Consider the following 23,731-nt stretch of genomic DNA (forward strand, 5'->3'; position numbering starts at 1 on the left):
CGACTCGGTAACTAATGCAGGCCCAGCCTGTGTAAAATAAAAGGGCTTTATTGCACTTGGGAGCCCTTGTTCCAGCGGCTCCCAGGAGCGTCGCCTCCATCCCTGCACAGTCCCCACCCTGGAATTTTGCTTCTTGAGTGCCATGGAGTTTTGGGAGCCGGAAGACTCAGTCAAGCAGGTCCCTCAGTGACTTGGCGGCTGTAAGAATAAGGAAGGGAAGCCACAGGGTGATGATACAGCTAGGCGCATTCCTCCCCTCTGCATTACAGTTTTCAGCTTCTCTCTTTTCCCCCCAGCCCCTATCTATTCTATACCTTTCACAATTTCTGTGAAGCACGGATACAGCAAGGCCGCACTGTGGTCTAAACCACTGAGCCTCTTGGGTTTGCTGATTGGAAGGTTGGCGGCTCAGATCAATGCAATGGGGTGAGCTCCCGTTGATGTCCCTGCTCCTGCCAACCTAACATACTAGGGCAAGTAGATAAATAGGTACCACTGCAGCGGGAAGGGAAATGGCGTTTCCGTGCGCTCTGGCTTCCATCCCTTGCGCCAGAAGCGGTTTAGTCATGCTGGCCACATGACCCAGAAAGCTGTCTGCAGACAAACGTCGGCTTCCTCGGCCTGAAGCGAGATGAGCGCAGCAACCCCACAATCAAGTTTGACTGGATTTAACTGCCCAGGGGTCCTGAACTTTTACCTTTACCTTAGTATTGCTGACTGCAAGCCTCCCCCTATATTTAGATCTATGGCTGCTCGCTCTTGTTTGGCAAGGCTCCTCTGACTAGCAGAAATCCAGCACATGGAGCTTCTCCCATCTCGTCATCTTGGGGTGAAAAGCTTTTATGTGCTAAAGGTTTTGCCAGCTGGGGCTCCTGTGTTAAATGCCCAGGCACCCTTTAGGGTGTGTGTGTGTGTGTGTGTGTGTGTGTGTGTGTGTCACTACTAGTCTCCAGAGTGGGCTGATATGTTATTCTTCTCCATTCCTCATACTGCCTCTCATGTATGCCATATTATCCCTGGTCCACATGTCCCAGAAGGGCCACTTTTGAAAGAGATCTAGGAGCGGAGAGCCTAGGTCAGGGGTCATCAACCTTTTTCAGCCATGGGCCGGTCCACCATCCCTCAGACCATGTGGTGGGCCGGACTATATTTTGGTGAAAAAAATGAATGAGTTCCTATACCCCACAAATAACCCAGAGATGCATTTTAGATAAAAGCACACATTCTACTCATGTAAAAACACCAGGCGGGCCCCACAAATAACCCAGAGATGCATTTGAAATAAAAGGACACATTCTACTCATGTAAAAACACGCTGATTCCCGGACCGTCCGTGGGCCAGATTGAGAAGGCGATTGGGTTGCCTAGGTCATGGGTTGGCAAACTAAGGCCCGGGCGCCAGATCTGGCCCAATCGCCTTCTAAATCCGGCCCACGGACGGTCCGGGAATCAGCGTGTTTTTACATGAGTAGAATGTGTCCTTTTATTTCAAATGCATCTCTGGGTTATTTGTGGGGCATAGGAATTGGTTCTTTCCCCCCTTCAAAATATAGTTCGCCCCCCCGCAAGATCTGAGGGACAGTGGACTGGCCCCCTGTCACTATACCTTTTGAATTCAGCACACCCCTTCATTTCAACTGTGTGCGCTGTATAGGACAATATCTTACCAAGGGGTTGGCTTCTAGATCTTGGTGGGCCGTGCCCAGTGCCCGCAGACACGAGTGGTATGCCTCCAGCAGCTCCTTGCATGCCTCTCCTCCCTTTTCTTTAATGCTGCAAAAGGTAAATGGAAACAGTGAAGAGCCTTTACATTTCCTGCCCTGTAAAGATTTTGACTTGCAAAACCCCCCAAACAAGCATGCAAACTTGCAGCAGCTTGGAATGGTTCAGTGCCTAGATGATGTGCTTTGGCAACCCTTTTTTATCCTAGGTTTGCGAGACTACCCCATAATGTGCTTGTGAGCCTATTATCTAGATAGATCCAAGGCAGACTTTTGCACCCTCAAAAACCATAACCTGGCAGCTCATACGGGAAGCACCCCACCCAGTGGAACGTGATGGAAGGAATTTAGCTTAACAAAGTGCATTTAAACATGCTAGAAATTTGGGTTCGTGCAATTAAAGTGGATTAAAGCACTCTCTTGCCCCTAGTGCAACAACTCCACTTAAACATCAGTCTTCTTGTGGTTGGGATAGTGATGGGCAAATGAATGGTTAACAGGAAGTTGACTATAAACGTGCAGCAAGCAAAAAACGGGATGGATGCTTGTCATGTAAATCTCCCTGTAACCAAATCGGAAGTAGTGCTTAAGAATGACTGGGCATGTTCTAACCTGTGTAAGCTTTGTGCGTGTTCAATAAGGTCATCTAGAGGAGCTCCGCAAGGTTCTAAGGGCAAAACAAAGTGATTTCTCATGAAAAGCGCTAAAAAAGAAACAACCATCATTTTGCCATAACAAGGTCTTGGGTGTCTGAAGAGAAAGCCAATAAACATTTCCTCATGCAATCAGCAAATTGGGCTATAGATGAGGAGTGAAGATTTTTAAAAATAAAGATCATGAGGAATTCAGGACTTTTTCCTTGCTACCATTATAATCTGAGTGCTTTCGATGAGCAGCAACAGCACCTTCCCCTCACTTGTAACTTTCACCTTGCATATTTTGTTGTTGTTTAGTCGTGTCCAACTCTTCGTGACCCCATGGACCAGAACACGCCAGGCACTCCTGTCTTACACTGCCTCCCAAAGACAGTTTTGGTCAAACTCATGTTCGTAGCTTCAAGAACACTGTCCAAACATCTCATCCTCTGTCGTCCCCTTCTCCTTGTGCCCTCAATCTTTCCCAGCATCAGGGTCTTTTCCAGGGAGTCTTCTCTTCTCATGAGATGCCCAAAGTATTGTAGCCTGAGCTTTAGGATCTGTCCTTCCAGTGAGCACTCGGGGCTGATTTCCTTCAGAATGGAGCATATTTTGTGCCTTGTGTCAATTAACATTAGATGGAATGGCCACTAGGTGGTAGCAGAGGGCCACCTATAGCCAGGTGAGACTCGCCTGCTTGATGCTTGCTGACCTTGCTAAAGTCGTCCATGTCTCTGTTTTTCCTACTAAGTCTGTGTTTTGATCATTTGGATGGCTGGCCAAAATAAGGCGCCGGAACTCTTTTCTAACAGTGCAATGCTGGGGAAGGTGTCACATATTTTCTCTTTCCCTTTTATTAAAAAAAGTACCATGCCGTTGTTAATGGAAGCATAGTAAGCCATTGCAGATTGAAAGGTGGTAGCCTGGAACAGGCTCATTCTCGAAAGGCTGCAAACTGCTTGCAGATGCTACCTACCACCAGCCAACCAAGAGACCCAAGTGCTGGCGGTTAGGCCTGCGGGCCAGAGATAGCAGCAAAGCTGGCAGAGGGAGGGTCGCTCCTGAGATAAGCATAGAGAAAGGTCAGGCTGGAGCCTGCAGATCTATTCAGAGCCAGCTCTCATTAAATTCCAAGTGAGAATTGCTGCCTGTTTGCCCTGGCCCCTGTCCCAGTACTTTCACAGAAACTTAGCAGGTAAAGCAGGGAGAAGAATTGCAAGTTTGGTGGAGCTCTCCATGGCACCAATTGGGAATTTTAGAGACCTAGGTCAGTTCAGTACCTTTTGGAGCTAAAGCGATTAGCAAAGGCTAGTTTCCCTTTCTTCGCCTTAGCTGCTGTAGTATTTCAGTTGTAGTAGCTGGAGCTTGAAGTTCACACACACACGATCTCGTAAGTACATAAGTACATCAAGCTTACATCTTTTAGCTCACGTAGTCTGGGCTTTTGAGGGCGGCCCCACCCACAGGTGGTTTGTTCTTGATGCCTCTGAACTAGTGACCCTAAGAAAGCAGCATGCAAGGTAAGCCGCTTGCGAGAAAGAGCCTGGGTGTAACTAGACGATGCAAGATATGATATGGAGGAAGTAGACCTGCCCTGAGCTTCACTGGGTTCTGGCAGAATTGACACTTACAGAACATTTTTGAATCAAAAAGACTCGAGGGAAGGTCTTTATAAGAACACTTGCTTCAAATGACCAAATAATTTTTCCATAATGGCAAGAGACGAGAGTGTATAACACAGATAAAAACACAATGCAGTTGCACAGTGATTAAAAAACGTTTTTTCAAAAGCTTTTTTTTTTTTAAAAAAAGATTATTAAAATAGTTGTGCCTCTCCATAAAGAAACTTAACCGAAGTTATATTTATGAGGGTTTTTTTTCCAATGGAAAAAGATCTGCTGAAATGTTAAGGATTATTCCTGGCCTCAAAGGCAGGGAGGTTCTCTTGGAAAGAACCTAATTTACAACACGAATGTATATTTGTAGAGATTTCCGATTGGCTTACGTACAACCAATTTATGTGCGTCCAACTGATTGCGCACGTGTGCATCACAGTGACCCAGAAGTGGCTGCAAAAGGTGTCAGAACAGGGGCTTATGCACACTAGACCATCATGTGTGATAACCCAAAATGCAACGCCTGCGTAAATCCGGGGTGGGGGGAGGGGGCTGTATCACAGTTAACAAAGAAAGGGACTAGCATACTTTAACAATGAACTATTACTTTTATTATAAGTTTCAGACCTTATCCAGGAATATTTTCACCAGCATCGTCAAAACGACAGATTTCCTTTAAGTTCCAAAATAAGATACAGTACTTGAATGTCCGGTTATTACTGAGTTCTCTTCCTTTGACTCCTGCGGCCTTTCGGCAAGCCTAACTGGTTTAAAGTCCACTCATTCAATAAACCAGGCATGTCCAACAGGTAGATTGTGATCTACCGGTAGATCACTGGATGTCTGTGGTAGATCACTGGTAGATCATTGGCTCCCCACAAAGAAGCTGAACAACTGTGGCTCCCATAAAAAAAAAAGCTCAACGTTTTACCTCCTCCCTGAAAAAACTCAACAACTTTGACCTGAAACCCCCCATGGCCTCCCTCCTTCCTAAAAAAAGCTCAGCAACTTTGACCTGAACTCCAAAAAAGGGGGTAGATCACTGCCAGTTTTTAACTCTGTGAGTAGATCGCAGTCTCTTGGGAGTTGGCCACCGCTGTAATAAACCATTCCACCTACACCACATGAAACGTATCAACAATGCTAACTTTACTAATCAGCTCAGTTTCCTCTGAATTCCTGAACTGCACCACTTTTCTAGAATTTTTGTCCTCCTTAGGGCTTCCCCCACCTCTAAGGATTGTTGAACTTCTGCAGATTTTGAGGTCTGCCTTCCCTTCACAGCTGAATCCACTGAGTCTCCACAGAACTAGCGTTAGAGAGAAGGGTCACCATGCAGCAAAAAGTCAATTATGGTCAATCCTGATGTACACTTGGGTGTAAGTAAGGCCCTTTAACTTCAGTGGGGCTTCTCAGTACTAAAATGCATACTCTCCAACATTTCTCTGATGAAAATCGGGATGTCCCATTCCATAATGATAAGTTTACTATTTATACCCCACACATCTTTCTGAGTTGCCCCAGCCACTCTGGGCGGCTTCCAACATATATAAAAACACAATAAAACATTAAACATTAAAAACTTCCCTATACAGTCATACCTCGGTTTAAGTACGCTTCGGTTTGAGTACTTTCAGTTTATGTACTCCGCGGTCCCGTCTGGAACGGATTAATCCACTTTCCATTACTTTCAATGGGAAAGTTCGCTTCAGGTTAAGTATGGACTTCCAGAACCAATTACACTCATACACTTCGGGTTAAGTACGCTTCAGTTTAAGTACTCTGCGGACCATCTGGAACAGATTAATCCACTTTCCATTACTTTCAATGGGAAAGTTCGCTTCAGGTTAAGTATGCTTCAGGTTAAGTACAGACTTCTGGAACCAATTGTGTATTTAAACCGAGGTACCACTGTACAGGATTGCCTTCAGACAGCCTGGGAGTCAAATAACTCCTTACCCTCCAACATTTCTCCAATGAAAATAGGGACATCCTAAAAGGAAAAGCGGGACATTCCAGGATCAAATCAGAAACCAGGATGGCGTCTCTAAATCAGGGACGTCCCCAGAAAATAGAGACACTTGGAGGGTCTGAAAGTTTGAGGGGTTTTCATAAAAGGCAAATGAAGAACACCCCGACCTCATGAACTGAGAATATAAAGTGAACTATTGTGCTAACAATGAAACCATGATGCACCTCCATGGTAACTTGTCTCTCTTGGCATGGAGGGCATCCAGCCCTTTGTGACCTGGTAGGAGAGGGATCTCACCGCGATCAGAGTAGTCTGCACTGCTGTTTCTGCCTCTCCCTGCCTGGTTCAGCTGCTCAAATTCCTCCTCACTTGGGCCCCTTTCCTGTCCGCCACAGCTGAGCACATTCCAGACAAAAAGAGCCTCAGGGCAGCAGCTTTGTCCCTTTGTTGGAAGCCAGTGGGGATGGACCATTCTCGGATGTTATCTCCTTGGCCTGTGTTTCTAAAGAAGGTGGGGTTAATCCAGCTATGCTCATCCCTGTGTATGTAGCTCATATCAGGTGCAGGCAGACGTCAGGTTTGCAGGAACTTCCAGAGTGGTTGGGGCGACCCAATCAGATGGGCGGGGTACAAGTACTTATTATTATTTATTACTGTGAGGTCCACCAGTCAGAGACAGGTGCAAAATGGTGGCTTGAAGGTGCCGAGCTGGATGCAAAATGGAGTTAATTATTTGGGTGGAGTTAATTATTTCCTGCATTCCATAAGCCATACTCTGGGGTAAGCTATTTATGCAAGCACAAAAGAGATATACCATTGTTGTTTAGTCGTTTAGTCGTGTCCGACTCTTCGTGACCCCATGGACCAGAGCACGCCAGGCACTCCTGTCTTCCACTGCCTCCCGCAGTTTGGTCAAACTCATGTTCGTAGCTTCGAGAACACTGTCCAACCATCTTGTCCTCTGTCGTCCCGTTCTCCTAGTGCCCTCCATCTTTCCCAACCTCAGGGTCTTTTCCAGGGAGTCTTCTCTTCTCATGAGGATCTCTCTTCAGGATCTGTCCTTCCAGTGAGCACTCAGGGCTGATTTCCTTCAGAATGGATAGGTTTGATCTTCTTGCAGTCCATGAGACTCTCAAGAGACTCCTCCAGCACCATAATTCAAAAGCATCAATTCTTTGGCGATCAGCCTTCTTTATGGTCCAGCTCTCACTTCCATACATCACTACTGGGAAAACCATAGCTTTAACTATACGGACCTTTGTCGGCAAGGTGATGTCTCTGCTTTTTAAGATGCTGTCTAGGTTTGTCATTGCTTTTCTCCCAAGAAGCAGGCGTCTTTTAATTTCGTGACTGCTGTCACCATCTGCAGTGATCAAGGAGCCCAAGAAAGTAAAATCTCTCACTGCCTCCATTTCTTCCCCTTCTATTTGCCAGGAGGTGATGGGACCAGTGGCCATGATCTTGGTTTTTTTGATGTTGAGCTTCAGACCATATTTTGCGCTCTCCTCTTTCACCCTCATTAAAAGGTTCTTTAATTCCTCCTCACTTTCTGCCATCAAGGTTGTGTCATCTGCATATCTGAGGTTGTTGATATTTCTTCTGGCAATCTTAATTCCGGTTTGGGATTCATCTAGTCCAGCCTTTCGCATGATATACCATTAGGTGCAGAGATACTGAAGGATCAGAAAAGACTGTTTATGACTGCAACAACAGCTGCAAGGATGTTGGTTTCCCAGAGTTGGAAAGACGACAAGGTCCCTACCAGAGGGGAATAGCAGAATCAGCTGTTGGACTATGCAGAGATGGCAGAAATGACTGGGAAAATCATAAACCAGGAGGATCAAAACTTCAACAAAGAATGGGGGAAATTTATATTATGGAGAATTTCAATGGAGAATTTAAAAGCTAGAGTGATTTATAATATTCGGTTAACTAAAGTCAACTAAAGAACCCATGGAGGGGACGAGGGAAGTCTACAGATTTGGAAGAATCTTGTGTAATTTTTACTATTTGTGATTTTGAATGTGACTAAATTTGTAAAACCAAATAAAAATTATTTAAAAAACAAAACAAAACAAAAAACAAAGGAGATATACCATTGATTCTAAGAGCCCCTTGAGGACTTTTAGCCCCTTGTTAGGTCAAGGTTTTCTATCTTCTGCCCACCTTGACTTGCCTCCCAAACACTTTCTACATCAGTTTGGTTTGATGCATTGCCTGGCAGCTCCTACACAGCGGTTTTAGATAGACTGCAGGAGAATGCTTTGCAGGCCTTAACAGCACACACGAAACGCTTCACATTCTATTTATCCCATTACGTTGAGGCTAGCATAGACGTGGCATATGCTAACAAGGAATGGCCAAGTGTATTTTTTCCTCTAACCTCCGATTTTTGTCAGTCCTTCCTGGTTCAAATTGCATGGAACTAACAACGGTCGATTTTGTGTGTGTTTCATTCGGACGAAGGAGCTTTCTTTCTTATTTTTAAATTGGGTGAGCGGAACTGTGTACAGGGACAGTACGGCAAGGAAAGGGTTACTTGTGCGGGGCTAGACAAGCCACATTATTGCCGCATGGCTGTCCGCTCTGTTTGGTGCTAATGAAGCCTGTGCTGAGTCAGTGCCTCCCCTGCTCCCTGCCTCTCTGCTTGCCATGCCATAACATCCTTCTCCATTTTGGACCTTCTGGAGTTACTGTAGAAAATGGTGGGTGTGTTGCCCCATATGTGCTGGTTAGATCCACCGCCTGGCCCCCTTTGTGTTTTGGCAGGAAATGGTGGGCGAGGGAAAACTTAGAACAGGCCTCCCCAGACTTTGGCCCTCCAGATGTTTTGGACTACAATTCCCATCTTCCCTGCCCACTGGTCCTGTTAGCTAGGGATCATGGGAGTTGTAGGCCAAAACATCTGGAGGGCCGCAGTTTGGGGATGCCTGACTTAGAAGCTACTTTGAAGCGCTTGGCGTATTTAAGAGTGCCGAAAGATGCAGAACAACTTGTAGGATGGTTGGTGAAACATTCAGCAGAATCTACCCCCTCCCCGCCGTCTGCCCCACTTCTGCCAGATACCTGGCTCTGTTCATTGAACAGTGGCATTAGCAGGCAGCAAACCACTGACTCTTCTTCCGATAAGGAGATGGGGGGAAAGCTTCCCTTGCTGAGCAGTGTGCTGGCACACAGGGAGTTATCATAGACCATCACACCATTCCCACAGTTCCACGCAGGGCCTGTTGCCAGGGAAACGCAGCAGGAAGAGCCCAATGTGGGTCAGGGATGTGCTGCTGGCAGTGGATTAGATGGGATCCACGTGGTTGTGCAGGTGCCAGCCATTGGAGACGTTTGCTGTGTAGAGATAGGAGGATCTGACCGGCTGCCTTTGCCTGTCGTCTCCCATCAGGCCCACAAGTTAACAGGATTGAGCATGCAAACATACAGTGCAGAGTCCCTCCCTCCCTCCCTCCCTCCCTCCTTCCTTCCTTCCTTCCTCCCTCCCTCCTTCCTTCCTTCCTTCCTTCCTTCCTCCCTTCCTCTTTCTTTCTTTCTTTCTTTCTTTCTTTCTTTCTTTCTTTCTTTCTTTCTTTTTTCCTTCCTTCCTTCCTTCCTTCCTTCCTTCCTTCCTTCCTTCCTTCCTTCCTTCCTTCCTTCCTTCCTTCCTTCCTTCTTGCAATTTCTTTCTTTCTTTCTTTCTTTCTTTCTTTCTTTCTTTCTTTCTTTCTTTCTTTCTTTCTTTCTTTCTTTCTTTCTTTCTTTCTTTCTTTTTTCCTTCCTTCCTTGCAATTTCTTTCTTGGTACACAATTTTAAGTGTTCATAGATTTAAAAGATTCAGCACCTGCATTTTTCAACACTGCAATCCTAATATGTCAGAAGTAAGATATTTGTTATATGTTCTTTTGGTCCCCTCCAACTCGTTTTTTAAATCTCATTCAACTTGGATTGAATTTGGCTCAAATCCTGCACAGCGATCAGAGATCTTTCCTGTCTCCCCCTCACCATAACAGATAAACTTAAACCCAAATCTCAGAAGCCAATCATAAAGTTCTCCCTACAAGGAGATTTTAAGTAGTAAGATCTCAACTTTATTTCAAATGAGATTATTTTTTATTATTAAGGACTGAACTATTATCACCACCATCATCAAAAATCCTAAATTTGAGTACTGAAAAGAAATGCATTTTTAGGTTCTCTTTTGCCTTTTAGTCAGCAAAAGCTACGCTTCAATCCATCTGTAGGGTAGATCAAGTTGATAGGACTTCCCCAAGCCAATACAGTCGTACCTTGGACACCAAATGTCTCGGTACTCAGACGTTTTGGCTCCTGAACGCCGCAATCCTGGAAGTGAGTGTTTCGGTTTACGAACGTTCTTTGGAACCCGATTGACCAATGGAGCTTCCGTGGCTTCTGATTGATTGCAGGAGCTTCCTGCAGCCAATCAGAAGCAGCGCTTTGGTTTCCGAACATTTTGGAAGTCAAATGGACTTCCAGAACGGATTTCGTTCGACTTCCAAGGTACGACTGTATAGTCAAGATCCGTCAGCCTTGTCGGCACCAACATCACAATAACAAACACTGATATTTATACAGTGCCCTCTTTCTCTTGACCACAGCTGCTCTAGGCCCACAGCTTGAGACAGGTTGCTCGCTAGGCCAGGCCATGCGTCCTACTTTACAGAGGTCAACCCTCAGTCTATTTGAAAGGCCTCTTGCCACAAACCTTTTTTTCTGCTGGAACTTGCTGAAACTCAGTTCCAGCACCTTTCAGGTGGGTGCCATTGCCATAATAAGAGAACAAGGGAGGAGGTGTTCATGGTGAGTTCCGGCACCTCTTTTCCTAAGAAAATAGCACTGGTGACATATATTGCATTTCTGTTTGAATTACTATATTATTTCTAAATTTTACACCGGCAGATATACATTGAGCTATGTGTGTGTGTTATATAAACCTGTTTCCTCTGTCTTGGCAATTTGTAATTGGACACACCACTGCTCTGGTTTTCCTCGACAAGGTTCGATGACGGGGACCCCGCAACTTCTCTAGGTATCTGAGCACGCATTGGATGTGAGTTATGACTTGTACGTACGAAGAGTCCTGCTGGATCAAGCCCATGGCTCATCTAGACCAGCTTACTGCTCTCACAGTGGCCAGCCCAGATGCCTATGGAAAGCCTGCAAGACTGATATTTAGAGACATATGCTGCCATTCCTTGTCCTGCCCCTTTGCTGACCTTGGCAAGTGTGCCATGTCTCCTTTCCCCTCAATAAAGCCCCCCCCCCTCGAGTCCAGTTATGTAATTGATTGTCCCCTGCTGATCAAAAATCCCTGCGGCCTCATTAACGACAGCTATTTCCCCATCCCCAACACAGCCTGGCAGATGGCAAGTCACAGGGCGTTCTTGTCATCCTGCATTAGTGCCAACAGGCAGATCAGAGCCGCTGGGGTCGATCGGAGTGTGTTGCGACATTTTTAATTCACAGATTTGTTTACATGAAATGCACCCCACTTTTCCTGTCCAAGCATAAACCAGTCAGAGCGACTAATCTGAAAACCATGAAAGCACACACATAAAACACACCTATGCTAGGGCTGCCATGTACCCTTATTTTCCCAGACATTACCGGGATTTCAAAGGCGGAATTGACGTCCAGGAGGGTCTTTTCTGAAAGGTGGTGCTTTGTCCTGGATCTTAGACAAGTCAATAAAAAAACCCAACCATGTTTTTTTGGGGTATTTTTTGTAAAAAAAGAGAAGAAGCTAAAAAACTGAGGGTTTCTTTAAAAAAAAGTTCAACAATTTTTGGGGTATCCTTGTTGAAATATGGCAACCCTAACCTATACCTACAAGGTACCCTGAAAAAGTATAACAAAATAGTTACGCAAAGGCCCCCATCTGCGCTATGATGTGGGGTGCGAGACGCCCCGAATTCCTGGGTCCAACAAAAGCTAGAATTTAATTGAGGTTTAGGAAGTTACACTGTGCTGCACCCTGAACCCTAAGTTAACAAGTGAGGCCTGCCTGGTGATAACTAGCTGAGTGTGGGTCGCTGAGGGGACAAAGACCAAAGTAACCCACCAAGAAAGTATTTAAGAAGGCAAGGCTATGCCAGATAGCTATATCCAAAAGAACTGGATATAGGGGACCACAATTTTTCTCACCAAAGAAAATTGTTCCATCAAGAATGAGAAATACATGAAGCCGTATTTTATTGCTTTTGGTTTGTAAGTTGCCTCAGGCATTTTGCTTTAGAAAAGCAGTAAAAGAAAAATATCTTAAAATAATAAACAATACGGTAATGGTGTATATTTGTTATATGCATGCAGTATTACAATACTAGCACTTTTTTTTGCTTGAAGTACGGTGGCGTTGCTCTGGAATGTATGTATGTATGTATGTGCAAAATGACTGTTTTCATTGGGTATCTGCCCTGCCTCTAGAGGGCAGCACGTGCCCTGCACAGCTCATCTTTGCGAAGTCTTTTTTAGCTCAAGCCACCTGGTCATTAAAAAAGGGGGGGTGAGCTTGATAGTGTATTATTTCTGGTAAATCCAAACTATCATCTTCCAAAAGAAAATCCCCTCTGCAGGCATTTTAGGATTAGCCTGGCAGACGGAAACAAGTGTGTGTGTGTGTGTGTGTGTGTGTGTGTGTGTGAGAGAGAGAGAGAGAGAGAGAGAGAGAGAGAGAGAGAGAGATTATAAAATCACAGTGATGTCACAAAAGAAAAAGCAGGGGACAGTAGGATAGTGGTGAGGGGAGAGGTGCTTAAGGAAAGGAGAGAATATCTCCAAAATTACAAAGGGGTGCAGAGACTGAAAGGCTACAGATATCTAGTAGGGTTGCCATATTTTAAACAGTGAAAATCTGGACAGAAAAGGGTTTGGGTTTTTTTTTGCCAAAGTTTGGTGATTTCACCAACCCCCCCCCCCATATAAAATGCAGTTTTAAAGCTATTTTTAGGGGAAATAGCCAAAAAACCAACATTGCCAACATGGGTTGCCATACATCCGGATTTTCCTGGACATTTTTTTAAATCGATTTCCGCCCAGTCACTGCTTCCAATTGCAGTATTCTGGATATGTCCGGGAAATTCCAGACACATGGCAACCCTATATCTAGCCGAATTCTCAGCATTCCTCACTGGATTATAATTGCTGGCATTCTGCAAGAGACATTTATGTGATATATACCATAAGTATGTCCATGGATGCAGAGCTAAATTGGTATTGGAAAGCATTGGGGAATTCTTTGGTCAAGATTTTTAAGAAACTGAAGCTATGTACACACTCCAATTTACTCTCCATCCAGTGACCTCCCACCAAAGACAGGGCATTAGTCACAATCCATATCTATCCTATCATGTCTTATGAAATGCTGCATTTTGATATATTTATCCCAAACCAGCTTTGACCTGAATTGATAAAAAAACAACCTTGCCATGTTCTAAGCCAACAATGTGTCTACACAGTTTGATTGTGGCTGTCGCTCTGAAAGATAGCATCAAAATACAGAAAACATGCAAACAAACAAACAAACAAACAAACAAATTGTCCAAGATTATTTACTGAGCAAGAAGTAGGTCTTCTGGGTACATTTGGAACCAGAGCTGAGAATAAGTGAGACTATGTGGAAGATTTCTAAACATAATCTGCTGCCTCTCCCTTATCTATGGTTTCTAGCTGAAATTTAGCCAGAGCAGAGGTGAGGAGGCCATGTGTATGCTTAACCCTTCCCCCGGTTACGACTCCCTCCAACTACTGTGGTGGAAAAATACAGGTAAAACTTTTGTCTTCCCATTCCTAAAACCACTGATCTAACCCAATAAATAAGGCTGCTTACACGGTATACCTTTTGAAGCACATTTGAAGCACTTTTGTTCATTCACATACAGTGGTACCTCATGTTGTGAAAGGGATCTGTTCCGGTGGCCCATTCGCAACATGAAAAGGCCGCAACATGAAGTGCCGCATCTGCGCATACGCGTGATGCAATGTGGCGCTTCTGCGCAAAGCACGATTTAGCGCTTCTGCGCATGCGCGCAGGTTACAGATGTGCTGAACCCAGAAGTAACCCGTTCCGGGAATTCCGGGTTCGGCGCGTCCGTAACCTGAAAAGACGCAACATGAAGCGGACATATCATGAGGTATGACTGTAATTCTGGGTATTGTAGTTTGTTAAGCGTTGCCAGGAATTGCAATTGTGTAAGGGCTAAACTACAGTGCCCAGAATACTTTGAGGGGGGAAAATGTGTTTCAAAGGGGCTTTAAAGGTGTCCTGAAGCTAGAGTGTGAACTTACAAAGGTAAATTTACTTACCCACACCATACATTTAGAAAGCACATTGCTTTCTCCAAAGAATCCTACAGACTCTAGTTTACCCCTTCAAAGCTACAGTTTCCAGCTCCTTTAATGCACAACAGTTCTCAAGATTGCTATACTGTTTTAGACACTTGCCAAAGCCTTATTTTGGTTCAGCAAACGTATCCAGACACATACGGTACTTTAGTTACCCATAGTCGTTTTAAACATTTGCTGATTAAATCTGTGTTATATTGATTATTGTTTTATATACCAGTGGCACCTCGGTTTTTGGGTGTCTCCATTGCCGAATGTTTCGGTTTTTGAACACCGAAAACCTGGAAGTAAATGCTTCCGTTTTTGAACGTGCCTCGGAAGTAAAATGGCTTCAGCTCTGCATATCTGTTGTTTTTCACAATTGTCTCTATTGAACTGGCGGACCGCCCTTTGTGCCTCGGTTTTCAAACACTTCGGAAGTCAAACGGTCTTCCGGAATGGATTACACTAGGAAACCCAGGTACCACTGTATATTGTGCAGATGTTTTTTGAATCTTTTATCACGTGTGTGTGTGCAAAATAAATTAAAGGATAGGCTCAGTTGGAGCCCTGTATTTTAAAAATATGATGCATTTGGCAAAATCCCGTGACCAGGAATGGGTCAGAGCGATAGTTTCTGTGGGGAGCTTTGTGGGGCCAAATGCATCCGTCACAGAATCACCCTGGCCCCTGGCCCAATAGGAGGATTTACTCCTTACCCTCTAATCCTTCTAGCTGAGCTTTAGCTGCTTGAGTTAATTGAGGCTCAGGAGGCTCAGGGTCTGAATAGTATCACTGGAAAGAACGGCAGAAGAAATGCAGAGCTGTCATTTCCTCTCCATCAATTCTCCACCCCCCCAATAGCACCCTGCAAATACTGTACAATCTTCTACCTGCCTCCTCACAACCCCCTGCATAAAGTTACTCCCATTTCACAGATAGGAAACTGAGGCTCCAAGACTGGTCCAAGCCAGTCTGGGACTTGAACCACAGGACAAATGCTACACTTTGGTCCTCCACCAGACCATACTCAATTAGCTGCTGTGAGACTGATACGACACGTGGCTTTCTTTTACTCATTCATTATATTTTTAAGTATACACTTAAAATAAACTTTTAGGTTCACATCTTTTCTCTCTCTCTTAAAGAAATCGTAATATGTGACTTGGCCCTAGGAAATGCAGGAAGGGTATTCCACTGTCTTATTCAGCCAATATCTGTTGGTGTTTGCAAGCTTTTGGGTGTGGTGTTTTTGTGCCGATGAACATTTTCAAGCTGATAGAGAGAGATCTGTGTAACTTGAAAGCTGACGTCGGCCTAGTAAAAGACATTGCCTTATTCGTCTGCATGATTATGATGATGTGTTGTGCTATTTCTTCACAGCTGTGCTAAATAGTGTACACAATGTAAGTGTGAAATGACCCTTACCTGAAAAGTTGGCTGTTTTATTAGAGGAGTCCATGCCCCATTTGTTTGTTTGTTTACATATTTAGAATTTACACTTTCATTAAAAAAATAAATAAAATCAAGGCGGTATGACGGGTGAATTACACTAGTATAAGAATAAAATCAATAAAAGGCGCCTACAGAAACACCATTAAAAATCAGTAAATGCTGATCAGTTAAAAACAGAAGAGGCAAACCAGCAGGACTTGGTAAGAAGCACTCATTGCCACAGACTTGGACCTCTAGTGACAGAGAGAGATCAAGGAATCTCCCCAAAATGTGTCCCTGCTCCTTTTAGAAGGAGTGTAACCCCTTCCAAACAGGCAATGGGCTTATCTCCGATTTAAATCAAATGTAGGTCCAGAGGCGACGGTTCGGAAAAAAACTGGAAGGAAAACCCAGAAGAAGGTGGGGAAATGGGAAAAAACCCACAGGAAAAGTAAAAATCACATCTTTTCCCTGGGCTTTCACATCTCTTAGTTCACTGCTCCACATGACCAGCATAATGTTTAAAAAGCACTTTATATCCCCCTGCCTCCATTTCCCTCCCTTCTTGCTCTGTTTCCCCCCCCTCTTGTGCTAAATTCTAGATGGTAAACAGGGACACATCCTCCTACCGTGTTTCTCCGAAAATAAGCCATACCCCGAAAATAAGCCATAGTGATAGGCAGTTTAACCTTGTAGGTTAAACTGTACCATAGTTAATTAAAAAAATTAAAACATCCCCTGAAAATAAGCCACCGTGTTTTCTTTTGAGGAAATATAAATATAAGACTGTGTCTTATTTTTGGAGAAACACGGTAGCACTAGAAGCGTACATGACTGTCTCCAAATGTTGACTGCTGACCAGTGACACCTGGACTGGTTATAAGTAAAAAGGCAGGCAGGTTGGGTGTGGCTGAGGTTCGTTGGGCAATGCCCCACTTGCTCTAATGGGCAACCTCTACTGAATCTCAAGCTTTCTTTCTAGATAGATATACAGTGGCACCTTGGTTCCCGAATGGCTTAGTTGTGGAACAAATCGGCTCCCGATTTGAGAGGGAAGTTTTTATAGGTGCAGTACCAGTGTAGCTGCCACTAGAGGGCGCTGGTTTGCAACCTGGTTCTTATCCCAGCATGCATTTTCGTCTGAGTGGTGTGTTTGGAAACATGGGTTTTTAGGGTTTTTACCTGGCACAGGTAACAGGGTTACAAAAGAAACTTTTGGATATTCATGAGTTCAGAGGGTAGTGGTTTCTTAGATATGTTTGGTACATGAACCATGTTATGGGATTTACTGTCAATAGACTTATTTTAAGGGTAGGCATAGGGATCTTGTGTGTGAGGGTGGCATTTCTGAACATTTGTTATAGACCTTACCCTCTAGGGGTATGACATTTGTCTTTGAAAATGGTATGGGGTTACTCTCATATTCGCATGCGGCATTAACTGGTAATCCCTGAGCAGTCACTTCCATTCCCTGCAGCCGTTCTTCTGAAGAATAGATTTTAAGTTTGTTTGGTTTTCTTCCCTACTCTGCTCCATATATTTGCATGTGGTTATAGCTCGCTGGCAGCAGAAAGCCTAAGGTATTGCATTCTCTTTTTTTCCAGGAGCTCCGAGCTACCATAGCTTAACCAGCAGCTCAGGTCTTGCAAAGGTTTTATGCTAGTGATTTAGCTGAGGAGGCGAGGTTTTGCAGAGTGCTCAGCTTTGAGCTAACAAATGAAGCTCTCGAAAAACGCACCTGCCTGTTAGCTACGCTACACTTGATCTTAGCCAAAAGCCCGAGAAGCAATTAACGTGGTTTAGGAAATCCCATTGAAGCGGAAGCTGATCAGAACCAGAGGTGGAGCCAGGCGATTAGATGTCGAACCAGGTGGGTGGAGGAGGAATCAGTGTTAAAACTGTCCTCAGAGCTGGCCAATCTTTATACACAGCTCTGTGGTTTCGGCCACAAACTATGCCACGACCAGACATAAGCCTGGCTTGCTCAGGGCTGGCCTTTCTTTGAAGCCGAGTGACGCAGCTGCCTCTGGTGGCAGATTTTGGCTATCTTGATGAAATGGTGGCACACTGGCAGCCATCCTTTTAAAAAAAACGAACCTTGCTTGATCATTTGCAGCCAATGAGGCAAGGACGCCATTTGCATTTTCCGCATCAGGTGCCAGAATATGGGGTAGCTGCCTCCCTCTAGGCATGTGTGCGAACAGCGGGGGGCCTCTTAACAATTTTCTGCTAGGCCAGTTTCCCAACACACATGCCTTTGGACTCTAAGCGTGCTCCCTTCCTTGATTCAGCAGAGGTCGCTTGTATCCCTTCGTTACTCTTCCCAAGCTTTTGCCTCCGGGCATCCAACCCGCCCTGTCACTCATCTGACCTAGAATCACCCTAGTACAGCTTCCCTTGGAAAGACAGGTGGGAGTCAGCGGGAGGGGGGTGTCTCCCCCCTCTTGCCTTCAGCGACCCACCAACCACATCCCTTCAGTGCATGAGTGCGCCACACTCCACAACGACCTTCCTCACCTTCCCGGCGGGGCTTTTGAAGCTGACATGTACCTGCCCTTGGGGGCTGTTCACTGCCCACTTCACCCCTCGGTCCCCTTACCATTTCTCAGAAGCAGCTTTCAGCTCAGCGCAGGGTGGCTCTTCCGTGGTGGGCTCAGGGGCGCCCTGTCCCTCTGCCGTGGCATCGCTGTGGCTCTCTGACATGCTGGGTCTCCTGGTTGTGCGTGCCTGTGTCTTCTGCACTGATCGAGAGGAGCGGTGCTGACGATTCCTCTGGCTGGAGGCAGCCGGAGCCCTGCCCAGTCATGCAGGATAGACAGATAGCTGGGCGTGTATTTTGTGTGTGTGTGTGTGTGTGTGTGTGTGTGTGTGTGTGTGTGTGTCTTCTTGGGTATTTGAGATAGGCTGCAGCCGCTGAGGTTTTTTAATTCGCAGAGAGGCTTAGCTGGGACAGAGCACCCTCCCTTCCTGCAACAGGGCTGGGGGCAAGCGAGGAACAGGAATCAAATCGCCTCTCTCGGTGAATGGTGGACTCTGACCTGGAAGGTGGCCGCAGAGTCAGGGCCAAGGAGATCAGCCGCAGCAGGGAGTGACAACTGACGGGCACCGTTCTCGCTGCCCACGCAACTTAAGGATAATTGGCCACAGAAGGTGTGAAGCTCGATGAGATCTGTGGCCAGCCAAACCAGCCGTGACCTCAGAGGGCCTTGGAATCTATTCAGTGGGCCGGGATCAATAGGTCCACCTCTGAGGAAGGAGATGGTTTGGTTTGGTGGAGCTTGTCTCAGGGAGTATGTGTGTGGCAGCAATGCAGTTATGTACACCTGAATGGCACATGCGAGTCCTTCTTGGGAGGCTGGAGAGGATTTAGTGTGGCAGAGAGGTGCTGCGGTGCAATCAAGCCCGGGTGCCATACACCCTGCTTCCAGATGTGTGGACACTGGCTGGGACTGCTCAGTGGTCCACTCTGCATGTGCTCAGAGGAACTGAAAGAAAGATATGCTTCAGGGTTTCCAACCTAGCACTGAATGCAGGGGCTTAAGCTTCAGGCCAGGTTAAGCCCTGGCACGTTGGTTGGTATGTCCTGATGACAGATGTGGAGCGTTGCGTGCATAGCACAGCTGGAAATGTTTTTGGGAACTGGGGTGGCTTAGGGCAGGGTGGGATGTGCACCAGGGTTTGGGGGCATTTCTGTGCGGCTGTGAGGGGTGAGCCGGAGGCTTTTGACACGAATCGTGTTGTTGCATGAACCCTGACTGTTGGATTGTTTGTGTAAGTGGTGCTGTGGAAGGGAGAGAGGTGATTGTGGAAGTTTTGGGTGGGAATGTCGGTGAGCTGTTGCATTGCACATTCAACTCTGGTGACAGAGAGCTGCTGATGCAGAAAGGCATGACATATAGCTGATGTGCGTATGGGTGAAGCAGGACTTTTGGTAGCAGGATTGGCCACATCCTGGTAGGAGAACTAGATATATATTGCAGCACAATCCAGTGCATGTTGATTCAAAAGGAAGTCCTATTGGGTTCCCTGGGGCTTACTCCTGGGAAAATGCATGATTTGAGTGGGACCTCTTTGCAATATAGAATGTGGCCAGGGGTTGCATTTGTGTGTGTGTATGTGGGGGGTGCAGGATATATGCCTATCTGGATATGCAAAATGTTTGTATGTGTTCAGCAGGGCCAGCCCTACCCTTAGGCACTTTGAAGCAGCCACCTCAATCCACTGACTTTGGAGGTCATGAAAGCACAGCAAATGGTTATTTCATTTATTATCCTTGTATTTTTACAGTCGGGTGTGGATATAGGTTTTCTTTTCTTTTGCCTTAGGCGGTAAAGCAGATTGGCCAGCCTTGGCTCGAGAGTGTTGTGAAATGTCTTGATGTAGATATTTGGGGGTTGTTTTTTGTGTGTACATAATGGCATTTTTAGTACAAGAAGAGGTTTTGCTGTGTAAACTGTGTGTGGAGTGTAGCAAGTGTCTGACAGCACTACCCCTATGCATGTCTTCTCAATATGTAAGCCCCATTGAATTCAATGGAACTTACTCCTGGGTAAACACAAATAGATTTGCAGCCTTGGTGAGTCATTTGAAGAAAGCAGGACATTTTCATGCTTTGTGTGTGAATGAGAGAGAAAGATAGAGAGGGGGCGTAAGAGCAAGCGAGAACAAGGTCACCCCCAGACAGTATTTTGTGGGAGGAATACAAGTATATACCCTACACTGAGCTTTGAGCAATTAAGGTGGATTAAAGCGTTCTGTTAAACACACACACTAATATAAACAACTGCCAGAATTTTAGCAGTTAAGAAAGTGATAGGGAAATGAAGTAAAAGTGTGGGGCTGTGGTATTAAGCTGAACGAATGCTTAATGTAGATGTATAAACACCCGTCAAGCAAATCAGAATGAATGCTCAATAAAGACCAGACTATGGCTGTGCACATGCTATACCTTTAAAACACGTTCAAAGCACATTTCCCTCTCAAAGAATTCTGGGTAGTGTAGTTTACCCCTTGCAGAGCTGCAATTCCCAGCAACCCTTAACAAACTGCAGTGCCCAGAATTCTTCAAGGGGGGAAATTGTCCTTGGAGTGTGTCTTAAAAGTATAACGTTCCTTCCATGTTAGCGTTGTGCAAGGGAATCAGGATGAACCCTGAGGGAAGAGGTCATGCGGTCAAGCTGTGAAACGGAGCACAGATTAGTTATTCAAATATACGTATTAATTCAAACATCTGTAAATCTGAATAATGGAATCTTAGAATTGTAGAGTTGGAAGGCACTCCAAGGGTTGCCTAGTCCAACTCCTTGCAATGCAGGAATCTCAACCAAAGCATCCTTGATAGATAGCTATCCAAACTCTGCTTAAAAACCTTCAAGGAAGGAGAGTCGCTGCCTTCCGAGGGAAGCTGTTCCATGTGAGTTGACCATTGCCTAGCAGTGCACTGAAGCTGAGCCAAACAAACAAGTTCAGGAGTAGTTGCAATACACACCATACATTTAAAGCACATTATTTCGCCCAAATAATCCCCAAACCTGTAATTTTTTAAGGGTGCTAGAAATTCTCATTCTCCTGAGGGGTAAGCAATAGTTCCAAGCAATCTTTGGGGGAAGCCATGAGCCAGGGTGGTATAGTGGTTAAGAGCGGTAGACTCTTAATCTTAGGAACTGGGTTCGCATCTCCGCTTTGAGAATCCTTCGGGTAGTGATAAAGCGGGATATCAAATCCAAACTCCTCCTCCTCCTCCTCCTCCTCCTCCTCCTCCTCCTCCTCCTCCTCTTCTTCTTCTTGGTGTGCCTACAGCTTTAGTAGTACCAAAAAACAAGGACAAACAGACAAAGAAAATAATAAAAGATGGGGGGAAGAAATAATTGCGTAAGCACAGTGGTACCTCGGGTTACAAACACCTTGGGTTACAAGCACTTTGGGTTACAGACTCCGCTAACCCTGAAGTAGTACCTCGGGTTAAGAACTTTACCTCAGGATGAGAACAGAAATCGCGCGGCGGCAGTGGGAGGCTAAAGTGGTACCTCAGGTTAAGAACAGTTTCAGGTTAAGAACGGACCTCCGGAATGAATTAAGTTCGTAACCAGAGGTACCACTGTATTCTGAACTTTAGTAGACCTGAAACTACCCACTTGTCTGAAGAATGTCAGGCAGCAAGTTATTCATCACTGGCAAACAGCAGAGTTGGGAAATGGAAGGCTAAAAGGACTTAACGTCACTCTAATTTGCCAGCAGCTTGTGCCTTATATAAAAACATCGTGCTTTCACTCTCCTTGCAACCGTTTGCCCGCCCCCGCCCTAGTGAAATCTCTCTGCCACCTGCCTTGAGCTGGGGAGAGAATATAGGAAGAATGTAAGTTTTTGTATGGGCTTGCAACGACCCCTGGTGGTCCTTGATCAAAAAGGCATTATGAAACTAAATGGGGTTTTGTGTGTGCCTGTTCTAGTTTTGTGGTGGTGTGCTGTTTTTGTTTGTGCATTGCCCTGAGTGCTCTGGTAAGCAAAAACCCAGATCAATGCATATACAGTGAGGAGGCCCAAGAAGAGACAAACTCCTTTATTTTATGTGAACTGTGAAAAGCAAACATTTCTTCATGGTTGAAGAATGATTTACATACCCTCCGACAGTGCTTTTCTTCTTCTGGGGGTATGCATACCCCTAAACATTTTGTGAATCTAAGTTTGGCCTCATTTCGGGGCAGTATTTCAATATGAGTAGAAAAATGAGAGTACCCCTAAACATTTTTTAAAGAAACAAGCAATGCCCTCCAACATTTCTTTGATGAAAATAGGGACGTCCCATTCCATAATGATAATTTCACTATTTATACCCTATACATCTTACTGGGTTGCTCCAGAACACCCTGGGCAGCTTCCAATATATAAAAAACATAATAAAACATTAAACATTTTAAAAAACCTTCCCTATACAAGACCGCCTTCAGACAGATCGGGGAGTTGGATAACTCCATGCCCTCCAACATTTCTCCAGTGAAAATAGGGACGTCCTAAGGAAAAGCAGGACATTCCGGGATCAAATCAGAAACCAGTACAGCTTCTCTAAATCAGGGACATCCCTGGAAAATAGGGACACTTGGAGGGTTTAGATTTACTAATTTAACATGTTATATCAGAATAAGTATTAATACTCCCAACTTGACTTTGAAGCTGGTAACTGACCTTTTCAGCATTCATGCTTAAAGGAAACAGTTTGTGGTGGAAGAAGACTTTAAAAAATAATAATAATCTGGAAACACCTACTAGACCTGAAAATAAATATTGGTTTGGACATTACTTTCAAAGATTCCAACCTAGCCCTGCACTAGAGATTGTGAAGTCCATAGCAACTGGTTTCCAGAGCTTACTACCTTTGACAATGGAGGAAGAACATAGCATTCATGGCAAGTAACCACTGACAACTTTCTCCTTCATGGGTGTGTCTAATCCTGTTTTGGAGGCTGGGTGCCCGGCAGGGGCAGGGGTAGAGGATGTTTTCCACCCTCCACTCTCATCATGCCTGTTGGAGACAGGCAGGGCAAAGGGATCTCTGTGGAGACTGGGGGCAATTGGTTCATGCCCCCCCAAATTCTGCACCGGGGGCCTCAGCCCCCTGCCTCCCCACGCTATACCACTGCATTTATAACCAGTATATTGGACTCTGTGTGTCCACAGAATCCTGTAAGATAGACCATGGGAAAACACCTGTAAAACCAGCACACTTAATACCGGTATGTTTAGGAAAATCTGGGAATAGCCGAGTACAGTATAATAAAACGAACAGAGAAGTGTGCATGCATACGAAAGCTCATACCATTGACAAACTTAGTTGGTCTCTAAGGTGCTACTGGAAGGAATTTTTTTTATTTTGTTTACAGCAGACCAACACGGCTACTTACCTGTAAGTGATCTCACTATTAGAACACGACTTTCTGGCGAGGTTGTACAAAAACCTGGACAGAGTAGTGCTACACTATCAGGTGCTTATTCCCCCCCCACAAAAAGATCCAGGCCGATGGCCTAAAACACAG

At 45.1% G+C, this 23,731-nt stretch overlaps 1 protein-coding gene across 1 annotated transcript; it reads right to left on the reverse strand.

Annotated features, from left to right (window-relative positions):
- Positions 1-32: 32 nt before the first annotated feature.
- Positions 33-18,511, reverse strand: LOC118095057 (cytochrome c oxidase copper chaperone). Its single transcript, XM_035135944.2, has 3 exons — positions 18,301-18,511; positions 1,668-1,773; positions 33-198 (listed from the first exon to the last, which is right to left on the reverse strand). The coding sequence occupies exons 1-3, from the start codon at positions 18,402-18,404 to the stop codon at positions 184-186; spliced, it is 225 nt and encodes a 74-aa protein (XP_034991835.1). The 5' UTR covers positions 18,405-18,511; the 3' UTR covers positions 33-183.
- Between the last annotated feature and the right edge of the window lie 5,220 nt (positions 18,512-23,731).

This window comes from Zootoca vivipara, chromosome 13 (assembly GCF_963506605.1).
Source record: "Zootoca vivipara chromosome 13, rZooViv1.1, whole genome shotgun sequence".
In the NCBI taxonomy this organism is placed as follows: domain Eukaryota; kingdom Metazoa; phylum Chordata; class Lepidosauria; order Squamata; family Lacertidae; genus Zootoca; species Zootoca vivipara.

Bases quoted from the DNA above. Each gene is read 5' to 3' on its own strand.
- LOC118095057 (XM_035135944.2), bottom strand. From the start codon at position 18,404: ATGTCAGAGAGCCACAGCGATGCCACGGCAGAGGGACAGGGCGCCCCT. The intron at 1,774-18,300 runs GTAAGGGGACCG...TACCTTTTGCAG, and splicing joins AAAGCTGCTTCTGAGAAATG to CATTAAAGAAAAGGGAGGAG.